Source organism: Xyrauchen texanus, chromosome 19 (assembly GCF_025860055.1).
Source record: "Xyrauchen texanus isolate HMW12.3.18 chromosome 19, RBS_HiC_50CHRs, whole genome shotgun sequence".
Taxonomy (NCBI): Eukaryota; Metazoa; Chordata; class Actinopteri; order Cypriniformes; family Catostomidae; genus Xyrauchen; species Xyrauchen texanus.
In genome coordinates, this window is record NC_068294.1 from 12783734 (window position 1) to 12799884 (window position 16151).

Here is a 16151-nt window from a genome sequence, read left to right on the forward strand (position 1 = left end):
ATTAGCAATCTCTCTCTATATATACTTTATATATATATATATATATATATATATATATATATATATATATATATATATATATATATATATATATATATATATATATACATATACATATACATATAAATATTTTTATATAAATCATCAAAGATTATATGTGGTAAGAGCGACTCCTAGTGGTGCATTTACTAATAACATTAACTTCTTCATGGCTGCATTAGTTCTGGTTTCTTTGATTCTCTTGTGTTTATGTGATTGGAGTTGAACCAATTATTTAGTGACCTTGTGTAACAGACCAACCACGTGTTATAATTATGCAAAATTCTTCCTCTTACATTTGTGTGATGAATTTTGAAATGTTTACCATGAACATACCTTTCCTGTTTCTTATGAACATCTCTTGGCATGGTAAGTAAACAAGAAAACCTGTGCCAAGTGAACATAATTGAATTTATTTCAAAACTAATGGTTGATTGAAAGAACAATATAGAATAGCGCATATAGAAAAAAATGTAACCACAATGTAAAATTAGTCCGCATTCTCCTTATGTTTCTTAATTATACTTTAAGTGGTCATTACAACATTTACTGTATCATAAAAATAAACACATAGTCTCTTAGATTTAACATGTCTGAGTTTATATACTTTTATGCTTGCACAGTGTTTGTCATATTCCATTGGTACAAATCTATATTTATTATCATGACAGACATTCTTTCATTATTTATTGATTAGACTTGTCCATATTTGACTTATGGTCAGATGAGTTGTCTGGGGCCTCATGACAAAGATCTGCAATGAGAATAATAATAAGATTATTATAATAAGTTAATAATAATTATATATAAACTCAGCAAAATAGAAAAAAGAAAGAAAGAAACGTCTTCTAACTTTCAACTGCCTTTATTTTCAGCATATTTAACATGTGTAAATATTTGTATGAACATAAAAGATTCAACATTTAAGACATAAACTGAACAACTTTCACAGAGATGAGACAAACAGAAATGGAATAATGTGTCCCTGAACAAAGGGGGGTCAAAATAAAAGTAACAGTCAGTGACTGGTGTGGCCACCAGTTGCATTAAGTACTGCAGTGCATCTCCTTCTCATGGACTGCACCAGATTTGCCAGTTCTTGCTGTGAGATGTTACTCCACTCTTCCACCAAGGCACTTGCAAGTTCCCAGACATTTCTGTCCAAGCCAGAATGGCCCTAGTCCACACCCTCCGATCCAACAGGTCCCAGACGTGCTCAATGGGATTGAGATCCGGGCTCTTCGCTGGCCATGGCAGAACACTGACATTCCTGTCTTGCAGGAAATCATGCACAGAACGAGCAGTATGGCTGGTTGCATTGTCATGCTGAAGGGTCATGTCAGGATGAGCCTGCAAGATGGGTACCACATGAGGGAGGAGGATGTCTTCCCTGTAACGCACAGCATCGATATTGCCTGCAATGACAACAAGCTCAGTCCGATGATGCTGTGACACACCTCCCAGACCATGATGGACCCTCCACCTCCAAATCGATCCCGCTCCAGAGTACAGGCCTCTGTGTAACGCTCATTCCTTTGATGATAAACACGAGTCCGACCATCACCCTTGGTGAGACAAAACCACGACTCGTCAGTGAAGAGCACATTTTGCCAGTCCTGTCTGTCCAGGTGGGTTTGTGCCCATAGGTGACGTTGATGCCGGTGATATCTGGTAAGGACGGCCTTACGACAGGCCTATAAACCCTCAGTCCAGCATCTCTCAGACTATAGCGGATAGTCTGAGCACTGATGGAGAGATTGTGCATTCCTGGTGTAACTCCGGCAGTTGTTGTTGCCATCCTGTGCCTGTCCTGCAGGTGTGCTCTTCGGATGTACCGATCCTGTGCAGGTGTTTTTACACATGGTCTGCCACTGCAAGGATGGTGATCAGCTGTCCTTCCTATCTCCCTGTAGTGCTGTCTTAGGCATCTCACAGTACAGACATTGAAATGTATTGCCCTGGTCACATCTGCATTACTCATGCCTCCATTCAGCATACCCAAGGCACATTCACGCAGATGAGCAGGGACCCTGAGCATCTTTCTTTTGGCATCAGTAGAAAGGTTTTATAACTGTGATCTTAATTGTATACTATCTGTAAGCTGTTAGTGTCTTAACGACCGTTCCACAGGTGCATTTTCATTCATTGTTTATGGTTCAATGAACAAGCATGGAAAACATTGTTTAAACCTTTACAATAAAGATCTGTAAAGTTATTTGGATTTTTACAAAATTATCTTTAAAATACAGTGTCCTGAAAAAGGGACATTTCTTTTTTGATGAGTTTATTTATATATATATATATATATATATATATATATAAACAATTAACTGAATATTGTTTAACATTTGCATTGTCTGATATTGAGCTGTAAGGCATAGAGCTTCAAACTGCAACAATATTATACGCAAGTCAGTCTTACAAGAGATACCATTATGTTTTTATTTGGCCTGGGGATCTTTACTTTAAAACTGAGCAGTATATGATAAAACAGTCACTTCTAGAAAACCTTGCACACTGACCTGTTACACCATCATAGGAATACTGGGATTCTCTTTTCAATCCAAGACACTCCGCTTGTTTCCAGTACATGTCCATATCAGACTCAGTTCTGTGGCTCTCTCGCTCTATAGGGTCAAGGGAGAAATATAGTTTAACATCACATACAATCTATCATAATTTTAGCGCGTTGGAAAACTTGATTTGTGTATGAGTTTGTCTATAGAATGTGTAACTTACTGAAGAGGTAGAGTGAATTTATGGTCGTTTTATTGAATTGGCTAATAAAGTTAATGGTGACACAGTCCAAACAGGATGGCAGAAACTTTCCCTGTGTTACTGTGTAATTTTCTATAGACCAAACAAAAACATAACAAGCATTAGTGCTCAGAACCCATTAATCTTTGTTGAAATAAATAAGCTTTTGTTTAACTTACCACTGACATAAAAGCTACTATTTTGTAGAGTTGCATTGATTGCTTTGAACTGACACTTTCCACTTCTGAGGGGGTCCATCGGTATTAAAAATCACAAATAAGATCTCTTTAATATCTCAGTTGTTTCTCATAGACAGCAATGAGGTTAAATTAAAAAGAGTTTCAAAGGAGATCTCAACAATATCTTAAACTGTGCTCAGAATTGCCATCAAAAGTCAATAAATTCAATACAAACATTTCTCATGAACTTCTACTAAGACCAAATGATCTGAGCTATACTATCCAGATGAATTGTATTAATATAAAGAACACATAACTGGTCACAATGAGGAAGCTACTGAAATTGAGCAAAACAAGTACAAAATGGACCATCGTAATGTTCAAGAATCTTACAGCATGTCCCTTTGACTGAGGGCTACAGAGTTTGGATGAGAGCTGGGGCCAAACTCTATCCACGAGCTGTTCAAAGTCTTCAAGATATATGTGAACAAGTGGTGGTCTGCTATGCCTTCAAGGAAGATCCATTTACCCATGATCTGTTTTTAACAAAATAGATCAATGCAATATTACTCATTGACAATCGTTCAGATACACCATACCAGAAATATTCAAATGCTTTAAGTATTCTCCTTAACACTTGTCAGATCATTATTTACCACGAAGGAATATTTGCTGCAAAATCACACTTACGATTTTGTTGTTATCTTCCAGGATTAGTGGTGTTGTGATCCCCTTACAGTCTAGCAGAGTGGCCTGACTCCAACTAAACATGCAGAGAACAGCAGTCGGGACCACCAAATTGAACATTGTAGAATTTAAGAAAGATTTACAGATTATGCAACATTACCTTTCCAAGACAAGTACCTTATATAGACCTGCCTGCAACATTGCGCATATTTGTTTTTTCTGAAGTGATGCAACAGATTTTGCGAACCAGTGCCAAAAAGGTGCCTAAGGTAAACACAACAAATGCATGCAATTACATGTTCTTACTAATCTTTTAAGTAGCATTGTCTTTGGGTGTGTGATAAAAAAAAAAAAAAGAAGCAAAAGGTTACTGTATGTCAGCTCAAAATAAGGGCCAAAATCGATAAAATACATTAAAATGTATTCACATCTAATTTATTATTCATTAAAAAGAGTTTGTCCATTTCCACAGAATGCAAATCTGCATTAAATTACATTTCCCTCTTCATTTGGCAGAAGTTAACAACATACACAACACAGTTACAGTATATAATAATAATAAAAATAATAATAAAAACCACACAAAAACATAATTTGCCAGTGATATGACAAGCTGCCACATTTATATGTACTTCCTGATTAATCTAAACACTCACAATATTTTATAAAATGTAAATATGAATTAAACAGTTTTCCTCCAAGAATCCAATGGATCAGTTAAATTAATTGTATAAAACTTGCTATATATGCTCTCTGGATCTTCATAATCAAAACATGTACAACATCTTATTGTACTTTGAAACTCTAGCACTTAATATTATATACTTAGCTGACAGACACACAAAACTGTAAATCATTAACATTTTGTAATTTGTTAAAAATTAGCTGTTTAGTAACCTGTTAATTAGGTTAGAGATTAAAAGTCAAGGAAACATGTCGATGTTTGGAATATCATGCTACCATAATACTCATACTATTTCTGCAGTGTGTAGTATACTGTAAATACTGTGCATGGAACAACTACATTTGCCAAAATATGCATTATACAGCAAGAAACACTGTATCCTATATTGTAAAGCTTTTGACTTGACATTACAGTTTTAGTATGCTGAATGAAGACATCTATATTCAAAATTTTATAAAAAATGCAAAATAACAAGATGGTATTGCTGAATCAAACATTCAATTAAGTGGCAAAAATAATTAATGAATGAACATTACATTTATATAGTGCTTTTCTGACACTACACTCAACGTGCTTTACACAGTGAACAGGGGACTCTCCTCAACCACCACCACCACCAGTGTGCAGCATCCACCTGGATGATGTGATAGCACCCATAGTGCACACACACCAGCTATTGGTGGAGAGGATAGAGCAGAGTTATAGAGCCAATTAATGGATGGGGATTATTAGGAAGCCATTATTGATAAGGGACAATGAGGGGAATTTGGACAGGACACCAGGGATACACCCTACTCTTTTCAAGACATGTCCTTGGATTTTTAACAACCACAGATAGTTTCAGTTTAATGTCTCCTCTGAAGGACAGTGCCTTTTTACAGTATAGTTTCCCCATCACTATACTGGGGCATTAGGACCTACACAGTCCACAGGGTGAATACCCACTGCTGGACTCCCTAATACCACTTCCAGCCGCAAGCTTTGTTTTGTTTTCCCAGGAGGTCTTCCATCCAGGTACTGACCAGGCTCAACCCTGCTTAGCTTCAGTAAACAACCAGTCTTGAGCTACAGGATAATATGGCTGTAACCAGGTTACTTGACAACAATGTAGCATATTACCATTTGAAAATTTAAAAATACTATTTAAAAATAGCATTCAGTATTCAGTATGCACTGCAGAGTATTCAGTAGTAAGGTAGTGAGTGTTACATTCCAAACATATCTTAGAAGTTGTCTTTGGGTGTGAGTGCATGAACATAGAAAATTAATGAGTCATAGTGATGAGAAATAAAACAAGCATTAGTAAAAGAGTTCCAGTATAAGTCAGTGCCCTGTTTAAACATGGACAGTCCCAGTGGTGGGTTTTGTCTCTTTCTGTGATTTTGTCTTTGTGTCTAATCTGGTCGACTGTTTTTTGCCCTGTCTGCTCACGAAGCTCCTGTTGTTACGATCCCGTGTTGTCTGCCCCCTGTTTCACTCGTCACTGATCACGCTCCATGTCACGTTTTCCTTGTTGTCCGCCCCATGTTTCACTGTCCTTGTCTAAAAACTACAATTCCCACAATTCCTGGCCTCCCTCACTGCCTGCACTCATCATTGTTCTCACCTGTGTCTCGTTCAGTCCTCATTCTGTCTGTGTATTTAAACCCTGGTTCTTTGTTTAGTGACTGTCGATCGTTATATGTAGATGGAATGCCTATTCCTGTATGTGTTTTGACCCTGTGCCTCATTCGTGTTCATGTTTACTCTTGTTTAGATTTCAGTTTCCCATCGTGGATGTTTGTTTTGTTCCAGTGTCTACCTGTCATTTGGATTCATTTATAGTTTCATTAAAACACTAGCCGCACCTGGATCCAGCCCTCTTGTCTTCCCTTCTTCAATTGTAACAGAACGATCGACCCAAACTATGGATCCAGCGGTCCAACAAGCGAACTTCCGGCTGCTCAGTCTAAGACAAGGGGACCGACCGGTGGAGGACCACATTGGCGACTTTCTTGACCTGGCAAACGTCTCTGACTTCCCCGACTCTGCCCTGGTGGTCTTCTTCAGGGGCAATCTTAACGCCCCACTGAGGGAGCGGTTGCCACCGGCAACGTGAGAGTGGACTCGTTGCAGCTTCATTGAGGTGACTTTGCGGGTCTGCGGTTCGCCGTTAACCGTGGGCGTCGCTGAGGAGGACCCTACCTCTCCTCCCTCAGTGGTGACTCTCCAGTCACCCGTGGCGCTTCCTGTCATGCCAGCTCCATCTGTCAGCGAGCTCACCCCCACGCCAGTCGCCTTCCACGAGCCAGCGCGGTCCGCTTCATCTGCCCGGAGGAGGAAGAGAAGACGGGCTTCCGCCTCCTAGCCATCGCCTGCCCCGGTCTGCGAGCCAGTGCCCACGCCAGCCACGGTCAGCGAGCCAGAAGCTTCAAACGTCAGAGAGCCAGCGCCTGTAGCCTCGACCGTCCCTGAGCCAGCGCCTGTAGCCTCGACCGTCCCTTAGCCAGCGCCAGTGGCCATGACCGTCCCTGAGCCAGCGCCAGTGGCCATGACCGTCCCTGAGCCAGCGCCAGTGGCCATGACCGTCCAAGAGTCAGCGTCAGTAGCCATGACCGTCCAAGAGCCAACGCCCCTCGAGCCTTCCAAGGCTCCGCCTCTCAAGTCTCTCGAGTCTTCCAGGGCTCCTCCTCCCGAGCCTCCCAGGGCTCTGCCTCCCAAGTCTCTCGAGTCTTCCAGGGCTCCGCCTCCCGAGCCTCCCAGGGCTCCACCTCTCAAGTCTCTCGCGCCTCCCAGGGCTCCGCCTCCCAAGTCGCTCGAGTCTTCCAGGGCTCCTCCTCTCGAGCCTCCCAGGGCTCCGCCCCTCAAGCCTCTCGTGCCTCCCAGGGCTCCGCCCCTCAAGTCACTCGAGTCTTCTAGGGCTCCGCCCCTCAAGCCTCTCGAGTCTTCCAGGGCTCCTCCTCTCGAGCCTCCCAGGGCTCCGCCCCTCAAGCCTCTCGTGCCTCCCAGGGCTCCGCCCCTCAAGTCACTCGAGTCTTCTAGGGCTCCGCCCCTCAAGCCTCTCGAGCCTCTCAGGGCTCCGCCTCTCGAGCCTCTCAGGGCTCCGCCTCCCAAGTCTCTTGAGCCTCCCAGGGCTCCGCCTCTCGAGCCTCCCAGGGCTCCGCCCCTCAAGCCTCTCGAGCCTCCCAGGGCTCCGCCCCTCAAGTCTTCTAGGGCTCCGCGCCTCAAGCCCCTCAAGCCCTCCAGGGCTCCGCCTCTCAAGCCTCTCGGGCCTTCCAGGGCTCCGCCTCTCGAGTCTTCCAGTGCTCCTCCTTTCGAGCCTCCCAGGGCTCTGCCTCTCAAGCCACCCAGGGCTCTGCCTCTTGAGCCCCTCGAGCCACCCAGGGCTCCGCCTCCTGAACCTTCCAGGGCTCCGGCCCCCGAGCCTCCGCCTCCTGAGCCTTTCACCGCTCCGCCTCCCGAGCCTCCTACGGCTCTTCTCCCAGAAACTCCCGAGCCTCCTACGGCTCCGCCCCCAGAGACTCAGAAACCTCCTACGGCGCCACCTCCCTCGGCTCCACCTCCAGAGCCTTCCAGGCCTCCGCCTCTAGAGCCGCCTACGGCGCCATCTCCCTCGGCTCCGTCTCCTGAGCCTCCCACAGCTCCGCCTCCTGAGCCTCCCACGGCTCCGCCTCCTGAGCCTCCCTCATCTCCGCCTCCTGAGCCTCCCACGGCTCCGCCTCCTGAGCCTCCAGAGCCTCCTCATCTCCGCCTCCTGAGCCTCCCACGGCTCCGCCTCCTGAGCCTCCCACATCTCCGCCTCCTGAGCCTCCCACGGCTCCGCCTCCTGAGCCTCCAGAGCCTCCCTCATCTCCGCCTCCTGAGCCTCCCGAGCCTTCCTCTGCCCCGCCTCCTGAGCCTCCCTCAGCTCTGCCTCCTGAGCCTCCAGAGCTTTCCATGGTTCTGCCTCCCACAGCTCCGCCTCCTGAGTCTTCTACGGCTCCGCCTCCAAAGTCCTCCTTGGCTCCACCCACCACGGTTCCGCCTCCTGGTCCAACCAAGGCCTTACCACCTGAGTCTGCCACGGCTCTGCCTGCCTCTGCTCCGCCCCCAGGGTCTCCTGCGGTCTTGCCTACGCTTCCTTCGGCGCCGCCACCCAAGTCTTCGACTGCTCCTTGGCTCCGCGGGCTCCCCTAGTGGCCACTCCTCCTCCCAGGCCCCCTGAACCAGCCCTTGCCCTATGGCCACCTCCCAGACCTCCTGAACCGGTCCTTGCCTTGTGGCCACCTCCCTGGCCTCCTAAACCTGTTCCTACCCAGTGGAGGCTCCCCAGGCTACCTGACCCTGGCCCCGTCTCACACCCCCATAGACTGCCTGCCTGCCCTCTTGGCCTCCCTGGTCTGCCTGTCCGCCTGTCCGCCCCTTGAGAACATGCAAACTCCACACATAAAGGCCAAGTTGAGCTGGGACTTGACCCCGGAAGTTCTTGCTGGGAGGCGACAGTGCTAACCAATGAGACACTGTGCCGTCCCCTTTTAAAGCGTTTGTTAATCTTGGTTAATGTTAAATTCAAGATCAAAGATAAAAATTTGTATATTTACTTTAACCAATGACTTTGTTTTAATTTATTATTATGTTGTGGTAGCGTGTAGGACTATTTAAAATAACAAAAATAATTTGGTGAAGTAAAATGGAACCGTTATACGGTCAAGACCTGGAACTACTTTATAATACGTTGTCCTGAAAATATTTGCACACTTTTGAACATCTGCGAACCAATCAAATTCAAGCACTCAGCAGACCTGTGGTATAAATTAACATTAGTTAATGCACTATGAACTAACATTAACTAACAATGGGCAATTGTATTTTTATTAACTAGCATTAACGAAGATTAATAAATGCTGTAAAAATATATTGTTCATTGTTAGTTTATGATATCTAATGCATTACTTCATATTAATGAGTGACCTTATTGTAAAGTGTAAAAGGTTATTCTCATTTCAGTGTAGTATATTTATCAATAAACATTAACAAAGATGAATAAATGCTGTAAAAAATAGTTCATGATACCAAACGTTTTAACTAATGTTAACATATAAAAAAAAGTAAAGTGATACAAATATTTTTATACTCTGAAAAAAATAATTGTTAACCTAAAATGTGTTTCATGTGGTGACATCTAAATGAATAGTTTGATGTCAATTTTTTACGTTAAAATACTCACTGTTTCAAAAGTACACAAGACGTAAACAATATGTGTGTTAACATGATTTTGGTAAGATAAAATCACTTACTAACCTTTTCTGTTTAAAGTTATAACCAATTTTACAACTTCGTTGCCATGATGATTTTAATGTCAACAAAACCTAAAATGACCATAAAAATTATGATTTAAACAACTTTTCAGCTGAAATCATAATCAAGTTTTAACCAAAAATGTATGTAAGTAACAAACATATTTATTTTAATAAATAAATGTATTTGCTTTTTTAAATTATAAACTTTACATTTCTGCTTTGAAACCCTAAAACAAATATGCATTGTAAGTGCCTCACTGTAACCTTGATTTATTTATTTTTATTTTTATTTTTTAAAGAAAATGTTGGACTAATTGAAAATATTTTTGTGGTAATCATTATCCCACAAATGCTGTAGATTGAATTTAACTTGTATTGAACCTGGAATATCCCTTTAAAATAACTGAATCCACTTGTCGACGTAAAAGTTACACTAACAAAACTAATTTAGAGGGTTACATCAGGTAGAAAAATAGCTCGAACGTAGTTGCAGGTGACTATTTTTAAAGTGTGTTAAACATGAGCACAATGTGAAGGTGATTAAAGAAATTACTTGAGTTCCATGAGGTTGTTGCTAATGTTGGATCGGCCCACACTCCGAGTGCATAGTACACAAGGGAGCGAATCGTTTCTCTGGATAGTTTAGAAGATGCTGGGTAAGACCGCAGCCTGAGGAAAACAAAGAATTTGACAGTTAAAGGGATAGCTCTCCCAAAAATGAAAATTCTCTCATGATTGACTCACCTTTAAGCCATCCCAGATGTGTGTCTTTCCTTCTTCAGCAGAACTGAAATGAATATGTTTATAAGCACATTTCAGCTCTGCTTGTCCATACAATGCAAGCCTGCAATGAATGGTTGCTATGAGGCTGCTGGATGTTTGACAGTCCAAAAGTTATATTTAGGCAGCATAAAAGTACTTCACATTATTTTATTCAATCAATTAATGTCTTCTGAAACAAATCGATAGGTTTGTGTAAAACATAAATTGATAATCCAGGTGGTGGAGGATGAATCTCAGTTGCCTCCGTGTCTGAGACTGTCAACGTGCACATCTTATCATGTGGCTTGTTGTTATTTGGAATAACATGCACAATAAGATCAGGAACATGTATTACATGAGGAAAGTAAATAGGGATTTCACGTTGACTTTAAATGGAATTTTGCAACATTAAAATTATTTTGAATAATTTAAACTTCACATTGAAACATTTGTTCTCACCACAAGTTTACTGCTCTCGTCTTCTGTGGGTGTGACAGTGGGTAAAGCAGTAGACGTCACTGTACTGGCCAAACTGGCTGGCAGTGCATCTTTACCAGCTGTTCCATAAACTTCCACTGTATGTCCACATATGAAGAAGACAACTGCTGTCCAAAACATCACCATCATATGGAGAGTGCATGTATCATACTTAAACTATATCTCTGAACATAGATTAATAAATGTCAATCCTCCTCAGTCCAGAAGTGATTTCAGTGATGTCATCTTTGCTGAATCTGACACAGTGGCCTCCCTAAAGTGTTGAGGAATTTGGGGGGGTTCATACCAGCACTGTAAATTCACAATTTAGAGCTCCTTTAGTGATAATAACACATCATCCATAAAAGATTGTGTTGTATTGACATACTGTATAGTAGATATGCAAGTCAAACCCTATTATTTGTTTACATTTTCTTTCTAATGAAGAGCTTTTTGCTGAAAACATTTCTTGTGTGGTGAAAATAACTTGTAGCAATTTGGCGACCAAAAGTGTGCCAAGTTTTTGTGCTTTATCAGTCCTTATAAATAAATATTTGTGTTGACATAACAGTGAATATAACTAATATATAATCAGTAATAACATTTCAGTATTGTACATAAAAGATACATACGGTTTAGCATCTCTCTCTCTCTCTCGCTCTTTCTCTCTCTCTCATTCTCTCTCGCTCGCTCTATCGCTCTCTCTCATTCTCTCTCGCTCTCTCTATCTCTCTCTCATTCTCTCTCACTCTCTCTCATTCTCTCTCGCTCTATCTCTCTCTCTCATTCTCTCTCGCTCTCTCTATCTCTCTCTCTCATTCTCTCTTGCTCTCTCTATCTCTCTCTCTCTCTCTATCTGAGTTGTTACTTCTTGAAAGATATAAGGAAGGTTTTTTGCTTCCTGATAAGAGAGACCCTTTTCCCAAGCACTGGATTACACCAGATTTAAAGGAGATGTCTGGTATTTTGTTAAATTTGAATGGACTTCAGGATTTACTATTAGGTGAATTGAGTGGAAAAGTGATGTATAAATGTTTTGTTAAAATATTGTACAAGTCAACACTGTGTGAGAAAATGGATAATGTCTGGAGAGAGAAGTTTGATGTAGGAGATGAAGTTAAACCACATTGGAGGGCCTTATATAAACCACCTTTGATGAAAAAATCGGGAGATCTTCAGTGGAGAATCCTGAAGGGGGCTGTTGCTGTGAATGCTTTTGTTTCAGTCATTAACCCAAATGTCAATGAAGGTTGTGTTTTTTGTGGTTTCAGAGAAACTATTTATCATTGTTTTCTGGAATGTAATAGGCTGAAACCACTTTTTGATTTACTAGAAAAATTGTTTTTGGGTTTTAAGGAAAGTTTCACACCAAAGATTTTCATCTATGGGGCAGGATACAACCGCAATCAGAGATTCAAATGGCAGTTGATAAACTTTATAGTTGGCCAAGCAAAAATGGCAATGTATATTTCCAGGAAAAACATGATTCAAAATATGCATTGCCAGGATAGTGTACTGTTGTTTAAGGCATTTATTAGATCTAGGATCTCAGTCGAGTTTAAGTATTACAAGGAGATGCAAGATTTGGGAACCTTTATATTGCAGTGGTGTTTCAATGAGGTTTGTTGTGCTGTGTTTGTGGGGGATTTAACTTTGAGCGTTTTGCTGTGTTGATTGTGTTTGAGAGGATGCAATGATGGATTTTTGTCACTGACCTAATAAAAGTGTGGGCTAAAAATCAAAAAGAAAATCTCTCTCTCTCTCTCTATATATATATATATATACACACATATGAGTTATTACATAACTATATTTCATATATATATATATATATATATATATATATATGAAATATAGTTATGTAATAATCACTTGTTTTTTATAAGGACTAATGAAGCACAAAAAGTTGCCAAATTGCTAGAATATGTTCTCACGACACAAGTGATGTTTTGAGCATAAGGAGCATACTTAAAAAAATGTTGCCTACAATATTAATAATTATTATATTCTGTATTTATACATACTGTATATATACATTTTATGTATACATATATAAGCATAAGCTTTAGTCATTTAAAAAAATAATGTCTGCCTACAATTTACTTTGATGACTGGTTTGGTTGAATAGATGCATGATTGAATTGCAGATGGCTTGTGTCAAAGAGAAGAGGATGAAAAGGCTGCTGAGTTTATGTGTTCATTTTAAGAGGAATGTAAAAGAGGAGGAGCACAGGGCATCCATGTAGGATGTGAGGCTTTACAGTAATTAAATTAGCAAGTGTCATTTAATTAATGAAATGAGTAAGGGGGGACAATATGGGAGGCAGCAGGTTGTAGGAGCTAAAGAAAAAAGGGGAGGAATGGTGCTTGCAAAGAAAATGTAATGGAATTAAAATAAAATGTTACGACCCTTAAGGGACAAGGACAGAGAACAGTGTAAGAAAGAAGGAAGAGTGATGAGAATGAATAAAGAAATGGGAATAGACACATCGCCTACGCATGCTTGAAAGCATGTATGGGTTTGAGAAATAAGACCCTGACCAAGTCATAGGGGAGAACTTGCATGAATGTGCAATCAAAGTTGGTTTCATTTACACAATGGACTCTGGGGCAGTGGTGGCTCAGTGGTTGAGGCTCAGGGTTACTGACCAGAAGGTTGGGGGTTCAAGCCCCAGCACCACCAAGATGCCACTGTTGGGCCCTTGAGCAAGGCAGTTAACTCCAGGTTGCTCCGGGGGGATTGTCCCTGTAATAAGTACACTGTAAGTCGCTTTGGATAAAAGCGTCTGCCAAATGCATAAATGTAAATGTAATGTAAATGTGTTGCTATTAAAGGTCTGTGCATGTACAATTTAATCTCTCTACCTCCTAAAATATCGGGACTGTTTCAATAACAATTGAAACACACACACACAGGCGCAAACACACACACAGGCACGCACACACACACACACACACACACACACACACACTACCTATCATCAGACTTTCCATAGACATAATGAATTTTGTACAACTAAATTCTAATCCCTTACCCTACCGCTAAACCTAACACTCACAAAAAACCTTCTGCATTTTTACATTTTCAATAAAACATTGATTAGTATGTTTTTTAAGCTATATGGGGACTCTAGAAATGTCCTCCTAAACTATTTCACCTTCTGTTGTCATTGTGCAGAGTACAGGTATAGAGCCAATGAAATGCAGTTGTTTTTGCATATCCCAACTAAACTGGGGTCAGAGCGCATGGTCAGCCATGAAACAGCGCCCCTGGAGCAGTTGTAATTACCAGTTTGTAACCTAAAAAAATGTCCTTGTAAACCATCCAAAAGTTTTGCTTCAGTAACTGTCCTTAAGTGATATTTTTCTTCAGATCAAATCATACATGATTTAAATTACTTTTCTCTCTTTCAAAGCAGGAGTATGGTAAATAAAGGAATGATTTTTATCACAATGAACAGTGCAAATAAGACTTGTTTACCTTTTTCACGTTCAAGCAACTTTTGTCTCTCTCCACTTTGCACTATTTACTTGCAATGTCTTGCTGCTTTCCCTCCATCTCTGTCCCTGAACTGATGTGTTCCTCTCATCTCTCCAACCCCTCACCCCTTCCCTCTCCTTCAACCTCTGCGCTCGCACAATGGGCTCCTAATGCCCCCTGAATAACGTACCCACCCGCCCCTGCTAAATGCATCACTCTCACTCTCTGTGTTTGGTAGACGCCAATGTGAAAAAGCCTCTTAATATCCAGTGAGCAGTTTAGCGACCATGTTTTAATGTAGACCTACACATGTCCGTTCTCTGCCAATTTACCATACTACACTTTCAAACAGTCCAAAAAGTGTCAAAGACTTCAATGAACAAAGCATAAAGCATTAATGTGATACTGAACACTCAATAATTGCATTACATTTATATACAGATCTTTTATTATGAAACCTAAATCTACTGCCGGATAAGTGTTTTTCACTTGATATCTTTTGTTGGCTGGTGTGTTGTTGCAATGAGTGGATACATTTGGATTAAATCCTCTTAATGAAAGGATAAAATAATAATAATAATTAAAAAAAACAACCTGAAGATTTGAACAGATCTAGCTAAATACATAATTGCTGTTTGAGCTCTTAAGTCATATATCACTGTGAGATGCATTCAACTAACCTCTCTGTGACTATTCCATCCTCGTTTTAAAAATGAAACATTTAGCTGCAAGTTTACTTTGAGTTATACATCAAACCCCAAAGGGACAGAATTTTTTATCACATGGTGCTTGATCTTACTGACATATTACACGCCAATAGTTTAAAATGCTGTATTCTAGTGTATTTCAGCTAATAGTCCCCATTATCCAGAGAACAGCTTAGGCTAAAGGGTGCATTGTTGCCTTGTTGTCCTGGTGACAATTTTGACCCACATGTATGGGATAGGTCAAAGTGTGCGGGCTAGAGTGGGTAGAGTTCACTATATTTTTAGAATGATGCACAAGGCAGGACGTTTATGTGTGAATGGATGTGTGTGTTAGGCAGAGAGTGATTAAGAGCCACAAAAGTACAAGTGGACTTCCTTGTCTCTACTGACTACTGAGGACCTCAGTAATACAGATATTCACTGTACACCCAAGCCATGCCTCAGCATTGCTCACATAGGGGGCGGGCACTATGACCACCTTTGACTAATAACACAATATTATCAATATATAATAATAATCAATCTATCTATCTATCTATCTATCTATCTATCTATCTATCTTTCTATCTATCTATCTATCTGTCTGTCTGTCTGTCTGTCTGTCTGTCTGTCTGTCTGTCTGTCTGTCTGTCTATCTATCTATCTCTCTATCTATCTATCTATCTATCTATCTATCTATATTTAATATCTCTAAATATGTTGTTATGAAACCATCAAGTAGAAGGCTTTAGAAAACCTTTCTTGTACCTTAAAAACATGAGAATGTACCCAACTCAATCATTCATTTCAAACAAGCTTTCAAACATATTTTTCAAGGTAATTTTATTTATTTTTTAATACGCCTCATTTATTTTTGAGTCAAGAATATCAAGAAGTTTTCTCAGGGTCTCACCATATGACATGAACTAAAGTGATTTTATTTTAAACTCCACAAACTGTCTTGAGGAACAAACTCTCTGTTTTATATTTACTTTTTTTTGTCATATGACAACAAAATGGCAACCTACATGTTGGTTACACCACATGACTTTGATTTTGTGGACAAATATTTTCAATTATTAATAATATATATTTTTTAAATGTTTCACTGCTTATTTAAAATAAAATATCAATAAAAAC

The 16151-nt window shown here is 40.6% G+C and overlaps 1 protein-coding gene across 1 annotated transcript; it reads right to left on the reverse strand.

The window, feature by feature from the left end:
- Positions 1-316: 316 nt before the first annotated feature.
- On the reverse strand, positions 317-10178 carry LOC127660226 (saxitoxin and tetrodotoxin-binding protein 2-like). Its single transcript, XM_052150353.1, has 8 exons — positions 10159-10178; positions 3840-3926; positions 3666-3738; positions 3369-3511; positions 2976-3040; positions 2779-2889; positions 2562-2666; positions 317-793 (listed from the first exon to the last, which is right to left on the reverse strand). The coding sequence occupies exons 1-8, from the start codon at positions 10167-10169 to the stop codon at positions 726-728; spliced, it is 663 nt and encodes a 220-aa protein (XP_052006313.1). The 5' UTR covers positions 10170-10178; the 3' UTR covers positions 317-725.
- Between the last annotated feature and the right edge of the window lie 5973 nt (positions 10179-16151).